Source organism: Lepidochelys kempii, chromosome 10, assembly GCF_965140265.1.
Source record: "Lepidochelys kempii isolate rLepKem1 chromosome 10, rLepKem1.hap2, whole genome shotgun sequence".
NCBI classification, from domain to species: domain Eukaryota; kingdom Metazoa; phylum Chordata; order Testudines; family Cheloniidae; genus Lepidochelys; species Lepidochelys kempii.
The window spans coordinates 1,833,400-1,850,514 of record NC_133265.1 but is presented as its reverse complement, the minus strand read 5'-3'; the positions used below and the strand labels follow the sequence as shown (position 1 = coordinate 1,850,514).

The following is a 17,115-nucleotide window of genomic DNA, read 5'->3' as shown; positions in this document are numbered from 1 at the left end:
TTCAATCAAGAGGTCATCTAGGGTGGCCTCATTGAGGAACTGTATTCTGTGATTCCACTTCCTTGGGAGGACTCCCCAGTTAGTACATAGAGTAGAGGCTAGCACCATAGAGAACATACCTCCAACTTGGAGCAAGATAAGTATCCATCCCCTCCTTTATTTAAGGGTCTGGTATTTGGGACTCCAAAGCATCTGCTGGGTGGGTCTTGTTGCCTGAATAGCTCCAGGGTAATGTGGCCCAGAATGGTCATGTATGACTTCATTACTGATGATGCAACCAGCCTCTTAGGGAACTCTATGTGGGAACTAGGCTTGAGTCGCAACCCAAGGACTGAGTGACATCCTTACACTGTTTCCCCATCCCTAAATGGCCTGGAGATTGAGTCATAACTAGATCAGAAATGGTCTGCATTCTTATGATGTGTGCAATGTAAAAGTCCCCATTCAGGGTTCTGCAGCCTGCTTTGTCGATCTGACCAAGCTTAGCTCGGGCTGTTTTTTTCCTAGGTACTGTATAGAAATGTTCAGCCATCCCAGTTCTCCCCTGTATTCTCTGCAGCCCTCTGTATGTCACCGTGGTGTACCAAGGGAGGTGTTCGCACTGTATGCGCATCGGTGTGGCAGTACCTCTGTTTGGAACGGTGGCCAAGTTGCGTGAAGCGGTATCCATGGAAACCAAGATACCCACTGAGCAGGTAATGGGCTGATCTTCGGTCGCCGTGCTGCCGCTGGTGTCCTCCGATCTGTTTGTTCTTCTGGTTGATGTGGCAGGTAACAATGGGTGCTCGGGGTTCAGATCAGTGGACCTCAATTTATGGAGGAAATGGGTGACTGCAGAAACTAGACCAAACGCACTGTCTCTCATGTGTAACTCCCCCATGAATCCGTTTGGCTGCCTGTAGGTTATACCAGTGCCCTGCTTAGGCCTCCAGGTGCACTGCTGCTTCTGCTCCTTTTTGCTCTGTTACCTGAGGAAGGGAAAGCCTGGTGCTTCTGCCTAACAGCCCTAGAGTGCCCATGTGTACTCTGCTCACTATTGAGAAACCAGCAGGGGCTCATGGGAAATGTCCTCAGGTTTTGAGACTCTGAAGGGAAAACTACTAAGATGACACTCGAAGGGTCCCACGAAAACCTCTGCATGTGTTCCCTTGATCCCAGCTACTCCCTCATGGCCAGACCCTCCCCAGTTTCTCCTTATTGGCTGGTACTGTAAGACTGGAGAATTCCTATCCTCCATCCAAAATGCTTCAGCGAAAGTCCATTCGTTAACTTCTTTTGCCATCCTGGGAGTTTGCAGCTCGGCCATGGCTGGCACTGATGGTCTAATGGCTGCTATTCCACTTCTGCCTTGTAGATTGTGCTGACTGAGATGTACTACGATGGGTTCCATCGCTCCTTCTGTGATGCCGATGACCTGGACACGGTTCAGGACAGCGACTGCATTTTTGCCTTTGAGACCCCTGAGATATTTAGGCCTGAGGGGATCCTTAGTCAGAGAGGTAAGTGGGTAGGTCTTCTAAACACCTCTTCCCTCCAACTCCACCTCTACTGGAGTATTGACTGAGGGGAATTTGTTTGAAAAGGGGGCATTTGGTTATATATGTCCTAGGCCTAACGCGGTACGTGGATTGTCTCCTGGTTTGCTGACTCTGAATTGAGCTCTGCTTCCACGGGCTGGCATTCCAAACATAGACGGCTTAGCTTGGAACCTGGCATTACCAAATCTTGTGGTGGAGCGGTGCTGCCAAGCAATCTGTTACAGTACAGGGCAACTGCACCTGTGTTGCTCATTAGTAGTTCAGCAAGGGCACTTGCTCAGGCGTCCAGCTCCCCAGCTGTTGCTTCTCTTGGATGGAGACATGTGTCCCTCTCCTTCTGACCTGGTGTCCCAAGGCTGCACAGTCCCTGCCTTCACTGAATACTTCCCAGCATGGACAAATTGCTCAAGAACACCTGCATGTTTTCTCTTTAGAGATGGATAACAAGTATAATTGTTACAGATATGTTACCGCACAGACTTCCCAATCAAGCCTACTTTATTCTACCGGTAAAAAGCATTGCAGAGGAAAACCTATTAAAAACAATAAAAGAACCTACAGACATGCTTTTAAGTGTACTAAGAACCCCAAGCCTTACATGGATTGTGGCAGGACAAATCCATCAGTACCCCTCCCTAAGAGAGTTCTTAGGGTTACCAGTTCATCACAGCTTCAGCTCAGAACAAGCACACTCATAACACGTTCAGTTCGCACGTTATACAGTTCAGGGGTCTTTGACCTGGCATTTCCAGAAGTAGGTAATTGGTACAAAGTGGGCCTCTCTCTTCAGAATGTATCTTCAAGAGGTTGGCATTCCCCTTACCTCCAAGTACTTCCTAGGAAATTCACTTCACACGTTGCAAAAAGATCTTTGATGGTCCTAGTACCTTTCAGAGATTGCATTAATCTTGTCTTCCTGCTAAAGAAGGTCCATACAATCTCATGACAGTAAATAAACACTTGCATTTCTAATACAGTGTACCCCAGAGGTATTAACCATAATTCAGTAAGGTGTAACTTAATTCATTGAAGCTCAGTCAGGATATTGTCAGTCTGCCACATCTCTCCTCCTGCGGAAGTGGGTGTGATGAGGGTGCTGACTGACTTCCGAGGGGAGCACGTTGAGTGAGTGCCTTGGTGGGGGTATTCCCTGGGTGGCAGCTGTGCTGTTACTTCTCTGTGTTACGTTTCACCTGTTCAGATAACAACCCTGCTAGCAAACTAGCAAACATCCTTCAAAAATCTGTAAGGCGTTGTCTGACCAGCATCCTACATAATTTTCCTCTTTAAACATATGGGACTGAGCTTTCACAAGCACCTTCTTGCCCTGCTACCCCAAACTCTTTGGATGGAAACTTGAGACCTAATTCTCCCACTGCTCGTGCAGTTTCTAGGGAGCATGTGTCATGTTCTGTGGGGCCCTAAGGGGTCAGTTGCTTCTGTTCTGGATTGAGGTTCCCCACTTCCCACCACCCAGGAATTTTACAAGCAGCCGTTCTTTGGACCACAGAGAGAAATAGTTCTGCAGTGGCTGTCAACAATGCGCTGCTTTGAACAGGAAAAGTCAAGCCGAGGGAATGTCTTCAAACCTCCCCCATAGCCAGATTCCTTTCTCTGCCCCACCTCCCCTGAAGTTGGGCTCCAGGACTCTGGTGGCCCCACCTCAGCTCCTCTGGGTGCAGGTGATGGAGTATTGATCTCCCACACCATTGGTTCCTTTTGTCCACCCCCCTAATCCCCAGTGAGTCAAGGTGAGCAGAATTCCCTCTCCCACCTGGCTCAGGATCCTTCACTATCCCCCCAGCAGCTGTCTTACCCTGTACTTGTGCATTTCCCACACTGGGGTAGGTATTGTAGATTTGTCAGTGCACCACAGCTGCCTCAGTCTCCCTCCTTTTGGCTGGAGACATTGCCATCATCAGGCTCTGTTCTGCCCCGGGGTCCCTTTTTAGGGGCTGGCAGAGAACTTTATTTCCTGATCTGCATTTTAGGGCGCAGTTAATTTCCCTTTAGGTCAGTAGGTCTTGTCCCTTCTCCTGAGCACCAAGCACTCACGCCTCGCCCTTCACTCTGCATGCTCTGGGGATGTAACCAGACTCCTCATGGACACTGGCAGTGGAAATGGGATGTCCCTTCCCCTAGTCAGCTATGCTATAGGCATTTTTGCCCTCTGCCTGTCCTTGCCTGTCTGAGACTAGCCGAGGACTTGTCTACACTACAAAGTTAAGTTGACTCACAGCCACCACAGTAATTAAAGCTCCTTCTTGTGCCTTCTGTTGGTGGTGCACGTCCTCCCCAGAATCACATCCAATCCACCAACTGAAGTAGGGCATTGTGGGACACAGACAGCCCTGTGCTCCCCTCCTCTCTCCTCCGATGCAGCCTGAACTGTCAGCTGGGCACAGGCTTACAGCTGGGCCCTTCCTTCTGCTCCGGTGCTGACAGTGTGAGCTCAGGCTGTCAGCCCCATTAATATGTAGGTCTCATTGACCATGGTCACCCAACAACTTGCTCCCCCTTTCCTTGCATAACTCCTTGTTTTAGTTGAAATCTCAGCATAGGTCATGTCCCTTTTGTTCTAAACTCCCTGAAACCTTCTCCTATACGTTTTGGGGGTCAGTTTAAACTTTTGTAACAAAGCTTGTTAACTGTCATCTTTATAGTCCTCGCTTCCCGTAAGGGTAAAGATATCCAAGGCCTTTGTCCCAGACAGCAGTGGAGCAAGGTACCTTACCATGTTCCTTCCCCCCACTTTATTCAGCTAGCGCCCCAGTTCAAAAGCATGTTGGAACACATCCCTATCATTCCCCTCCCTAAAGCGAGGGATACCACCCATCAGTACAGGTACTGGGGTCTGGTTCCACCTACTGGGCGACTGCTCCTCTGTTGCAGTCGCTCTGTCTGGAGCTGGTAGTGCTGCTGCTTGTCCCCTTCTCTCTCATACAGACACTGCTGCTCCCGCCCTGCAAACTGTTGGGTTTCCTGCTTCTCCTGCTCCAGCTGTTGAGCTGTCCACCACTCCTCTTGCAGTGGTGGGCTTGGTCTGGATGGCACATAGTTGCAGGGCTCTCCATCTGCTGAATCCTCCTCCAGCAGGCTGGAGGTTTTCTGCAAACCTGAACCATCATTCCTCAGCTGGTCATTAGGGTACAACAAATTGATTGATTTAGACAAATCCGCTCTGAAAGCATTTCTCTGCATAACTCAACCAGCCCATTTTTCTTCAGCTGTTCGTTTTCGCCAGTCTTTTTGCTATTTCTTTTCCCAAAATGACGACTGAGACACTTGTCTCTGTGCTTTTCCTTCTTCAGTACTTGCTTTTACCGCTGTTGGCACTCCTGCAATTCAGATTGTTACAGATCCCAAATACACTGTCATCACATGTGTTACAGTTCAGAGCACCTGCCTCTGTATTTCCCGTTAGTGGCACCGCAAGGGCACTCGCTCTCTGGCAACAGCTGGAGGGCTGGAAGCACAAGAGTGGGTGCAACTTTTGGGCTGCTAAAGGGACCGTGGCAGTTGTCCTGAACTCTGACACAAAGCTAAAATTTTGCTATGAAAATCAGATTGCTGGTGATGTTTCAGGAATAAACAAAATGTGCCCTTGGGGCCCCTGTTCTCTCCATGTCTGGGTAACTCTTATTCAAGTCAATAGGAGTAACTCAGATCCTGCAGGATGAAAGCACTGAGTTTCTCCTGTCTTCTTTGCAACAGCGGGTGCTAACATATGCTTCAGCCAGTTTGTGCATTTTCCAGCTGAACTGCATGCTGCTGGTGCACAGGCAGAGAAGGAGACCAAAAGAAGCTAGATTTGCTGGAGTTCTGTTGGCAATTTGGCAGATACAGATTTCACCAACTAGAGGAGGAAACATCTGAGAGTGGGATGTAGGAGAACAAAAGCAAAATTTTATATTTGAAAATGAGCAAGGGTTTTTTCGTTTACTCCTTCAAACAGTTCTCCTTCTATGTACAAACAAAATGACCTGCCCTAAAACTACAGGTGCCTATGCAACAATTGAACTGGGTTTCCAGTGTGAGATACTGGGGGTGTGTGTGTGTGTGTGTGTTTTATATCGTATCTCTGTTGTATAGAAATAATCACGTATGTAAAATAACTTTTTTATAGAATTAAAGTATTCGACAATGAATCTAATCTAAGTGACCCAATCTAGAAGCACTGATTTTACACTGACATGCTGTTCTAAATTAGAAGAAGACTTCTTGAGAGCATGTTGACACTCCCCTGTCAATGGAGGGCACAAGGATCCAATTGTAGAGGAAAACCATTTAAAATGCCTTCTCTCCCCTAATGTTCCAGGAATTCATGTGAACAATAACCTGAATAGCTTGAAATATGACACTGATCACCACAGAACAACATCTTATACACAAGGGGCGGTGAAGTCAGGGAAACAGGAAACCTCTACTCGCTCAGCAGCCAGTGACAAGATTGTATTGCTGATCTGCAACAGAGCATCTACCGGACAGCAGGGGAAAAGGTAAATGCCAGCTTCCAGGCTACACCTCTGGTTGTGGCCTCCATGGAAAGCCAGGATTCTCTGTTATAACTCTCCATGTACTGAGACGACAACATAGACACCTCTCTGGAGCCACAGTGTAAAGTCCGAACTCTTGTTGGGACCAGAGTGATGTGTGAAGACTTGTTGGCCCACTAAAAACGTATGTTCAGTGATGTAGCCATTGGGTTCATTTGAAACCATTAATAGTTGAGTCTGCAGTTAAATGGGCACAACTTCTGTGATTGCTAATGGGAACTGTGTGTGTCATAGGGAATTAGATCCCATCAGGTGGCCTGAAATCACCTCTGATGAGCCAGCCTGTCCTTTGAGGGTGGTGCAGTTCACACTCGTACCTGATGTGCCTCCCTGCCAAATGTCAAGGCTCTCTCTGCTCTTGCTGAGGTGCTCGAGTGGGAATGGGAAATATTTTATAATGAGAAGTTTATCCTCCTTCCTCGTCTTCGTAATTCAGCTTGAAAATTGGACTTTGTTGGTGGGAAGCTAGAACCAACTGACAAGGCCCTTTTGAATGTGACCTCTGAGGCAGTCTTAACATTTGTAATTTGTCCCTGTGTGCTCCAGGGTGTACCACTAAATGTTCACTCTCCCTTCCGCAAAATCCGTCTGGGCTTGATTGTGATCTCAATAGGTCTCCGAGGCCTGGGCGCCACTGAAGTCAGTGGAGGTGGGGTGAGGGTAGAATTGGGCCGTATGTGTTTTCCTGAGATGGTAACTGGAGTTAACGAGGAGAGGGTGAGCTTTGCCCTGGACTCTGCTGGGAGCAGAATTGGGCCAGTGCTGGCAATCTCATACAGTGTGTCCTCTTTATCTTTGAAACTCCAGGCTTTGGCAGGGTTGATGCTGTTCAGTGTCATGTTGTAGACATGCAGTGAGAAAAGGGAAAATAACAGGATCGTCCCTTCAAAAAGACTAATCTTTTAATGGTTTCTTAAAACGTTGCTCCCTTCGATAGGTTTGGCCAGCCCTTTGTGTTGCACCTGGAGAAAACAATTGTGTGGGATCTCCTTCAGAAGGAAATCCTGGAGAAGATGCAGAATATTCTGCGGCCCTCGGCCTGCATTCAGGTAAAATAGACTGACACTTCTGCTCCTGGAATTTCCACCTCTTCGTAGCTTGAAGCTGATGGAAAATCCAGTTGATTGGAAGTGGCGAAGGGGCTGTGTGTGTGGTGATGGAACATTCCTTACATGAAATATATACTGGGGGGTGGTGTGCTGTCTGAAGGTCAGCCTGCGTGTGCCGTTTGCTGAATTGCCCGCTTTTATTTACCACCTTGAAAACGTATAGGTGCTCGCCTGGGCAGGGGCTGAATGAAGTCAGCTCCCACGTAAAGGATTTCTGTCAAGAGCTCTATTCGCCATTCTGAGAGCAGCACGCGAGAAGAACTCTTGTCTTACGCTTCCTTCCATAACTGAAACCAGCTAACAGGAGACGTCTGCCTTTTACACCCCTTAAAACAGAGCCTTTCTGTCTAAACCGTAGAGCCACTAAATGTTTATGTCTCATACCTGGAATTTCCCCCCGATATAAAAAGCCTGGGTTTGGCAAAATTGGGATGAGCAGATGTCTGAAATTTGGTGTGTGACCCATTCTGGGGAGCACCAAAGGGATTGCCCTGGAGCTGGGCACCTCCAGCGGAGCAGAGGCAAGCGATAGAAATGCAGTGCCAAGGGGAGCAGGTGCACTAGAGTGCTCTGGGTGCCGTTTGGCTTCAGCCTGATGCGGGCCCTGCTTGTCTTTGGTCTTTGCACGAGGTGGATGGAGGAGCTGAGATCAGCTTAGATGGCAAGCCAGAGAATTTTCCTGTCCCCTTAGTACTTTGGCGATCTGCTTAGAACCCAAGCTGATCTTTCCAACTCTGTATTTCTGGGGAACTTTTGTCCCAGTGAGTCCTTTGTTTATAATTGTTTCAATGAGATGATTGCTCATTTTCCTCACACCCCCACTCAATAAGCCTCAAACTGTTCACAGTTTAAATTGCAAAAATCTGAGGCTTGAAGCTGTAATGAGTCATTTGTAAGATCAAACCGGTGCCAGCCTTTGTTTTGTAGTTCTGCCATTAACCTTCTTAATTGAGAAATCTCCCTTCGAAAAGACTTTGAAACATTAGTTGATGTTTTCATGGCTCCCACAAGCATGCTAGGTGGCTCTTAGAGTAGACATGTCTGTTGGAAAAGTCTGTGTAAGAACAAGCAGGTGAGGGGAGAGAGGAGACATTGCCTATCACTACGGAGGAGTTCCTGGTGATTCTCCCAAACCTCAGCTCTTTCAAGTGTCCCTGCGTTGGCTTCCAGGTGCAGGAACATCTACTCTTAGCACAGTAGCCACGAGAACTTAATCTACTTGTTTTCTCTTGTGAAACGCATACTCAGAGGGACAGATCCTGCCTTAGCACTTGCAGGGAGTGAACCAGCCTCTTAGAATAAATCTAACTTCAGTCATTCAACCAGTTAACATTTTTCCCTGTTTACCATAGGTGTGTCCATTCAGCTTGCGGGTGGTTAGTGTTGTGGGCATAACGTACCTATTACCTCAGGAGGAGCGACCCCTCTGCCACCCCACTGTGGAACGGTAAGCACGGCCTTGTCCCCCAGGGGGGCAGAGTGTTTCCCAGTTACTACCCACTTGTTCTAGTGTTGCAGTTGAGTATTGCTGCTTAGCCCTTAGGAGGCGGGTGCCTTACGTGTGGGAGCACAGACAGACTTTCTAAACCTGGATGGCCATGGATTATTTTATATTTGTTGTAAGAAAATTCCATTAGAAAACTCCTACTTGGTACTGTGTGGAGAAGGAGAGCAAGTGATTAGAAATAAATGGGGAGAGAAGATGAGAGAAGCTTTGAGAGGCAGGTGTGCGGCACTGGAGATGGTAACAGACAGCGTAAAATGACTGCAAGCCACATGGGCAGCAGATAGAATAGGCCAGGGGACCCTTGCCGTTGCTGCCAGACGCTTGGTTGTGGGGTTTGGCAGTGAAGTTTTTGCTTTATTATGCCCCATGCAGGTTGCGGGGCAGCTGAGGCGGCACATACCACCTCCGCAGCCGCCCTGGAACCTGCATGGGGCATATCAAAAGCATCTTGTAACAGACGCTTTTCCCCAGGCAGACTGGGTCCGGGGTGGGGAGGCACGGCATGGCTTCGGCCAGCCCGGGGCTCCTCCAGCCGAGGTGGGGGCACTCGGGACTTCAGCTGGCCTGGGGCTCTTCCAGCTGAGGCAGGGGCTCTTGGGGCTTAGGCTGTGGGGAGGGTGCAGGCAGAAGGGGCAGAGTTGGGGGTTAGCCTCCCCAAAGGGGGGCTCCGCCTGCTGCCCATCGCAAGCCATGTATAATGTACTGAGCAAGGGCTGTTCAGCTGTGCCAAGGATGGGACCATCTCTAGGAGCGAGAGGAATTCAACTTGCAGGCTGTTAACTGGCATTAAACGTGCTAGTGTCGAAGGAAAACAAGGAAGGGACTGTGGGCTCTAAAACGTCATCTCTAAAATTGGGTTTCTGCCCCCAGAGTGGAACATATTATAGTAATTCTGCCTTTCCCTAGTACTCCCATCCCACAATGCTTCAGGAACTTACTCAAGAACCACTTCACCCATCATTGCAATGTACACTCATCTAGGTGCTTAGATAATGTGTGAGCAGAGTCACATATGTAGCTAGAATAGATTGGAATACAAAACCATAGGAGCAGCGTGTGACATTACTGCATTATCCTTAAGACAGGGAATGAAGCAAGAAACTGTACCCAAGGGAATATGATGGCCAGCAATAAAATACTGAAGTGATGGGCATAATTAAGGTTAAGATTCTGTCATAGTTATTTTTAGTAAAAGTCAGGGACAGGTTGTGGGCAATAAACAAAAATTCACAGAAGCTTGTGACCTGTCCCTGACTTCTACTAAAAATACCCTGCGCAGGGGGTAGGGTAGGAGGGTGGGACGGATGGATAAATAGATCACTGCCAGGGGCTTGCAGCTGTTCCAGCTCCCTGCGGCATGGGCTGTCTGCTGCTGCCCCCCCCCAGGGGGGGGGCAATCCAGCTGGACCCAGGGGCTGCTCCTGCAGCAGGGCTGACTGCCGCTGCTCCAGCCCAAGCAATGCTGACCAAACCCCAGCCACTGCTTCAGCCCTGCTCCAGAAGGAGTCACGGAGATCCTGGAAAATCACGGAACCTGTGACCTCTGTGACAGAATCATATCCTTAGGCATAATGAAATACCACAGGTAGATCCCCAAATTGGAATTTGGCCAGCTCACTGGGGCAAAGTTTTGTGGGCACCACTCTTCTCTGTTACATACCATAGTACACTGAGTGGCTAGGGCCTCCAATTTTGGATGTGAGAAACCCTTTAAAATTCTTGTCAGTCTTGTCCATGGGACAGTCTTGATTACAGACAAAATCAGCCATTTTTCAAGGGAGAAAATGCTGGAATCCAACTGGCTAACAGAAAATCTGGTTCATGCTGTTTCTCTGGTCGCACATGTTGCTGGCTTCATAACTTGCTGTTTGAGTTGTTTTCTTTGCCCCATTTTGCACAGTGAGGTGTGTCTAGCACATGAATTGACAAGTAGTTTGTTTCTGGTATCATTTCCTTATTTGATTCCCTGCTGATAGCACAAAGGAAAATCCCCCAGCATATCTGGTCATTCTTGTGAATGGAGACTTTATGGATAAGCTGTTCTTGCTGGATTTTTTTTTTCTTTTGAGTACCGTGTCTGTATCGATGCAGCCGGTTAGCGGCAGTAGTAGCTAAGCTGAAAGACTTGCTTCTCTGATCTAGCTGAGTTCCTACTTCATAGGGCCCTCCTAGGTTAGCTCAGGGGGTGAAGGTGCGCACTGGGTATAGATATAGACACACATACACAGTACAGGGTGATTTGAGCTTTAGACTCAGTGCTGTTCTAACCCTACAATGTCTGCTTCTCTCTCCAGGGCACTGAAATCATGTGGACAGGGTGGAACTGCTCATGTGAAATTAGTGGTAGAATGGGACAAAGAGACTAAAGATTAGTAAGTATGATTGCATTAACTGCAGGGAAATATTTGCAAACAGCCTGGCATGATAGGAAATACAGCAAAATGTTAAATCCCATAAAATCTCCAGCTTCTGAAATGTTCAGGTGAAACTGTAGCTGTAAAGACAGGAGGATCTAAGCTACGGGAGCTTCTGTGTGGTGGGATCCCTACTTCTGTTTAGCCTGGATTCCGAAATATACGAGCTGGCTTCTCCATCACAAACCATTTGCTCCATGTGCACAGCTCCCATTCATGCCCGAGGGGTCTTAAGGGAAATTCATGGGGTGGCTTTTCTGCTATCTGGTCTAGACCCAAGGCTGAGTGAAAACTGCTTTCCTTTCTTTGAGTGAATTGCTGTAGAGCAGCCTCTTACCAAGGCTGGCTACCTATGGGATGGGACAGATCAAGCAAGCAATACTTCCAGCCTTGCAATGGCTCATCTGTAACGTTGGGATGTGTGTATTGTACAGCTGGTAAATGCCTTGTTTCCCTGATGCAGTTTGTTTGTGAACATGGAGGATGAGTACGTCCCAGACTCTGAAAGTGTCCGTCAGCAGAGGGAGCTTCATCACCAACCTCAGTCCTGCACTTTATCTCAGTGTTTCCAACTTTACACCAAAGAGGAACAGGTAGGAGTCCAGGGCCTGGCCTCTTTAAATATGGAGCGGGAAGTTCTGGAGGAGAATGGGATTCCATCATCTTCTCTGCTGCTTTAGTCACTTCCAGTGCTGCCTAGATTCACTAGTTTGCTGGAGTAGCTGTTCTGCAGACATGGACTCACTGGGGTGTCAGAGCCCCAGGTTCAAATCCTCCTCCCCCGCCTTGGCAGCGTCTGCCTTTTGAAGGGGTAATGCTTTCTGCAGATCTCCTTTACGATAGTCTGGAGACCGCGTGGGCTTCTCTTTCTTCTCACGGAACTATGCTATTGTGTGTTTCTAAGTCTCTGAGGCAGACCGGGAGGATTTTTTTCTCTTGCAGTGCAGGCTGCCTGTAACGCCTCTACAAGTGCACCTTGGAGCTACAGTGCTCAGTCTGAGCCACCATGCTCACAGGCCTCCTCAGCAAGCATGCTGACGGTTCCTTCACTCCAATGGTCTTGCCTCTTTCTCTTAGCACTCCCTGCTAGATGGAGACTATTAGGAAGGCTGGAGACTCCCCTCGTCTAGATCATGCTGTACTTAACCTTTTGTAGAAGAACTTCTTCAAGCTAGGGAACTTTAGAGGGAGAGACTGCTAGCTTGGTGTCAGGTGCTTTCAGAGAGCAGCCTTTTCATGGCTTCTGGGAGGGATGTTCTGTACATGATAAACATGGGGCTGTAAAGGAGGGTAACATGCAAATGTCACTTTCATGCATGCACATGTGATCTACATGCCTGTCCATGAAACGGGCTGGCACAGTACAGAACGTTAAATTGGGTTCCCCATTTCTTGGGCAGGGGCTGTACGTACACATAGAAAGCAGCGTAGCCCCCAAACTAAGGTCAAGCTGCTCTGCGGTGGCTCAGAAGCATGAGTACCAACCTAAGGGCGGAGTGTTCGGAACCAGGGACCAACCCCAGACTGGCTGTGAGCTCTGTACGTAGATTTCACCAACCAACTGGCAAGTGTAAACTCCTCAGGCACCTAATCACAGAGTCATAGACAGTCCCCTTGGATACTCCCAATTCTGTCTTGCCACCCTGGTAAACTGACTTTTATGTTAGAACATCCCTTACACCAAGTATCACAGCAATATTCAGGACACTCCAGTCTCAAAGGACCAGTCACTTATCCCAGGTCACTTGCACTTTGGATCTCCCCCCAGAAACCACGCTTGTAGCCCATCCTATAATAAACTATCTAAAGATTTGTGTAGGAAAAGGATACAAGAGTTTTTTATAAGGTTAAAGCAGGAACATAGATACTCACAAATGAGTTAGTCTAAGTTTTAAAAGATAATAAAAGCTTCTATGATAAATAAGCTTTATATGACCTTTAGGGCTAAATCTGGCAGATCTTTTGCTTATGCCAAATAAGCCTTGCCCTCGAGTCCAAACAGCATAGAGATACAGTCCCTTCTTGTTAGGGGCTTTTATACCCATGGTCCCCTTCTGCTTTGAGCTGCAAACTGAGCTGATGGGAGGAATTCACTTGCAAGACTCTTCCTCATTGGATGTGGGGGGAGAGTAAACACCAGTCTTTTGTCCTTTGATTCATAGATTCATAGATATTTAGGTCAGAAGGGACCATTATGATCATCTAGTCTGACCTCCTGCACAATGCAGGCCACAGAACTTCACCCACCACTCCTAAAAAAGACCTCACACCTATATCTGTGCTATTGAAGTCCTCAAATTGTAGTTTGAAGACCTCAAGGAGCAGAGAATCCTCCAGCAAGTGACCCATGCCCCATGCTACAGAGGAAGGCGAAAAACCTCCAGGGCCTTCCAATCTGCCCTGGAGGAAAATTCCTTCCCGACCCCAAATATGGCGATCAGCTAAACCCTGAGCATATGGGCAAGATTCATCAGCCAGATACTACAGAAAATTCTTTCCCGGGTAACTTGGATCTTACCCCATCTAAAAACCCATCACAGGCCATTGGGCCTATTTACCATGAATATTTAATTACCAAAACCATGTTATCCCATCATACCATCTCCTCCATAAACTTATCGAGTTTAATCTTAAAGCAAGATAGATCTTTTGCCCCCACTACTTCCCTCGGAAGGCTATTCCAAAACTTCACTCCTCTGATGGTTAGAAACCTTCGTCTAATTTCTAATCTAAATTTCCTAGTGGCCAGTTTATATCCATTTGTTCTTGTGTCCACATTGGTACTGAGTTTAAATAATTCCTCTCCCTCTCTGGTATTTATCCCTCTGATATATTTATAGAGAGCAATCATATCTCCCCTCAACCTTCTTTTAGTTAGGCTAAACAAGCCAAGCTCCCTGAGTCTCCTTTCATAAGACAAGTTTTCCATTCCTCGGATCATCCTAGTAGCCCTTCTCTGTACCTGTTCCAGTTTGAATTCATCCTTCTTAAACATGGGAGACCAGAACTGCACACAGTATTCCAGGTGAGGTCTCACCAGTGCCTTATATAACGGTACTAAAACCTCCTTATCCCTACTGGAAATACCTCTCCTGATGCATCCCAAGACGACATTAGCTTTTTTCACAGCCATATCACATTGGCAGCTCATAGTCAACCTATGATATTTCACTCTAGCCCATCTGGCGCTGATGGGCCTTCTTGTCCAGCAGGATAGAACCCCTTCTGTGGGAGATCAGCATTTCGCTCACGAAAGCTTATGCTCAAATAAATTGGTTAGTCTCTAAGGTGCCACAAGTACTCCTTTTCTTTTTGCGAATACAGACTAACACGGCTGTTACTCTGAAACCTGACAATAAATAATGTTTCTCCTGTCTGGTAATTTGCACAGTTGCAAAGGCTTAGAATACAAATGTTCAAATATTACCTTACAGTATGGGATACAGATGTTATATGTGAGATTAATGCAGCGGCTCACAAGCATTCAATAAAGTTTTTCAACACAAAACACATCCTTGTAATTCCAATACCTATTTTAACAATACTAATACCCTGATGAGCCAGACTGACTTCAGCTGTGTATTTGTCTGTGATCCATTGAGCCATGAAGACCGTGGGCAAGAGTGTTCTCGCCCTCAGCAAAAAATGGCTTTCTCATACTGCCAGACCTGTCCATTTATTACGTGTGAGTGAGAGTGTGAGTGAGAGAGAACACGGAAGGGAGTGTTTGGAAGTAGAAGTAGGTGCTTTGCACAGCTGCACTGGCTGAAGTGTCTCCTGCATCCATCCCCTCCATGTTTATTATGCACCATCAATTTGGGGAGCTCCTCTGTGCTGCTGGAAGCCCCGGTTGGCCAGCATGCCAGCCAGACAGTGAAGGTATTTGGAGCCGGTGTCTGGAGGCACTGGGTCTGAGCGCATAAGTGAGCAATGGCTGTAGGTAAATGGTTTAATTGAGATGTTTGCCAGCTAACAGCTGCTAATGCTCCTTGTTCTTAGCTTGCTCCAGATGATGCATGGCGCTGCCCCCATTGCAAGCAGCTGCAGCAGGGGAGTATTACACTGAGCCTATGGACTTTACCTGATGTTCTCATCATACATCTAAAGAGGTTTAGACAGGTAAGAAACAGGTGCATGAAGTGGGAGACTCCAAAAGGAACACTGAAAAATGGGCTTTCAAACTACTGACCCTCTGAAGCTAGGCAGTTGATTAGCCCTTTGCCTTTCGGCTGCATTGCAATGGAATACTGCCCCCAAGTGGCCAATTGTGCTCACTAGAAGTATGAATATCCTAGATGGGCTTGTACTGACACCTGGAGTTGTGGTTCTTGTGCAAACCAAACACAACTGACACTGCGGTTCAAAGCCGCATTTACTGCGCACCGGAACATGTCGGCATTGCCTGCCATCCTGTGCGTTCTTCTGTCTGCCATAATCGCTTTCGGCTTTGGAACTTTGCTCTAGTTTCTCTTGCTGCTGTGTTGGTGGCTCAGTAGCCTCTGGAGAGAGGAGCTGCAGAGAGAAGTCCCTTACGGTGTGACTGTGCTTCTGCATCATGCATTCCTCTTCTCCTCAAGCTCTGGATCCTCCCTGCCATTGTAACACACATTTCCTTTTAAACAGGAAGGAGACCGAAGAATGAAACTTCAAAACATGGTCAAGTTCCCTCTGACCGGCTTGGATATGACCCCTCACGTCGTCAAACGTAGTCAGAGTAGCTGGAGTCTGCCGTCTCATTGGTCCCCATGGAGACGACCCTACGGACTTGGAAGGGATCCCGAGGACTATGTCTATGACCTGTATGCCGTGTGCAATCACCACGGCACTATGCAAGGAGGGCACTATACAGGCAAGTGCTCTGCAGCTTTAGACTGATGCACTTTCCAGGGTGGATCTCTGTAGCCTCACTGATATGCCGCCTTCCCAAACGTGCAGGATTCTAGCTTGGCCCCCCTGAGCCTGCTAATAAGGGGCCACTTAGTGTCCAATTTTATAGGTGTGTTTTTATGGCCTTTTGTGACCTGCTTACAGGGAACTGGAACAATGCCCTGTAGGCCCAAACTCCCTTCACACGTCCTACCAAACAGCCTGTGCACAGCTTCTTCTAGTGCCAGTAATTCTAGAAACACAGTAAAACAGCGGACTCCAACTCTAGGTGCTTGGAGAACATGATGATGAGGGCTGCTGGGTAGGTACTTAGAGCCCTGTTTGACTCTGACAGGAGTTTGCCTGAGTCTGGAGTGCCAATAGGGTTTTAGAAATGAGCTGCACATTAGATAAAACTACAATCAAATCTGACAAAAATTAGTTTCTCCCAGTCATCCTAACTGCTTTTCTTGCAGATAAAAATGCTAACAAGCCATAATCCTTAGAATGGACGATCAAATTAACCCTCCTTACATCTTACAAAATGCTGTTCAGTGCTCGCCTGCCACCAGAGCTTGTGTTGTATATGTGATGTGGTGATGCTTCAGCTATGTGTGTGCATATCCCAGCAGATCCCTACTTGTGTGGCCTTCTGTAGCTCTAAGGAACAGCTGGCGAGAGACAGGAATTTAACACCTTTCAATGTCTGTGCTTGTGCACTCCCAGCCCAGTGATGAGACACATGCCATTCCTTCCGTGTGTGTTCTCTGGATGGTATAGTCCTGCATCGTTCTGAATAGGTTTAGTTAAGAGACAAAATACAGCAACAGAGGCAAAATGCCACAAACAAACAATAAAACAAATAGAGCTGCCCCAAAGCAGGGGTCCCTTCTCTGGACAGCATGGGGCAACTGTAGGCACCGGCATGTGGGCAATGCACATCTCTGGTGGGCAATGCACAGCAAGTTTCCTGCTGGCCATTCAGAGTATGGGTAGCCAGGATAATAAATCTGTGATCCATCCTTCTCCACTTTGTCTAACTGAGCTTGTGGTAGCGGAAGAGATTGCTTGCAGTTTGTCATACAGTGGATTTGGCTGCTGGGTTGGCAGGAATGAAGTGAATGG

At 47.6% G+C, this 17,115-nt stretch overlaps 1 protein-coding gene across 3 annotated transcripts in view; it reads left to right on the top strand.

Moving 5' to 3' along the window:
- The window catches only part of USP31 (ubiquitin specific peptidase 31), a 67,658-nt gene that overhangs the window by 37,380 nt on the left and 13,163 nt on the right, over positions 1-17,115 (top strand). For 2 of the 3 annotated variants that reach the window (XM_073361598.1, XM_073361600.1), the window contains exons 5-13: positions 560-695; positions 1,355-1,499; positions 5,857-6,037; positions 7,032-7,143; positions 8,556-8,650; positions 11,005-11,082; positions 11,588-11,717; positions 15,124-15,243; positions 15,748-15,973. In XM_073361598.1, coding sequence (XP_073217699.1) covers positions 560-695; positions 1,355-1,499; positions 5,857-6,037; positions 7,032-7,143; positions 8,556-8,650; positions 11,005-11,082; positions 11,588-11,717; positions 15,124-15,243; positions 15,748-15,973 — 1,223 coding nt within the window. The remainder of the gene's footprint in view (positions 1-559; positions 696-1,354; positions 1,500-5,856; positions 6,038-7,031; positions 7,144-8,555; positions 8,651-11,004; positions 11,083-11,587; positions 11,718-15,123; positions 15,244-15,747; positions 15,974-17,115) is intronic. The other variant, XM_073361599.1, reaches the window with a different exon arrangement.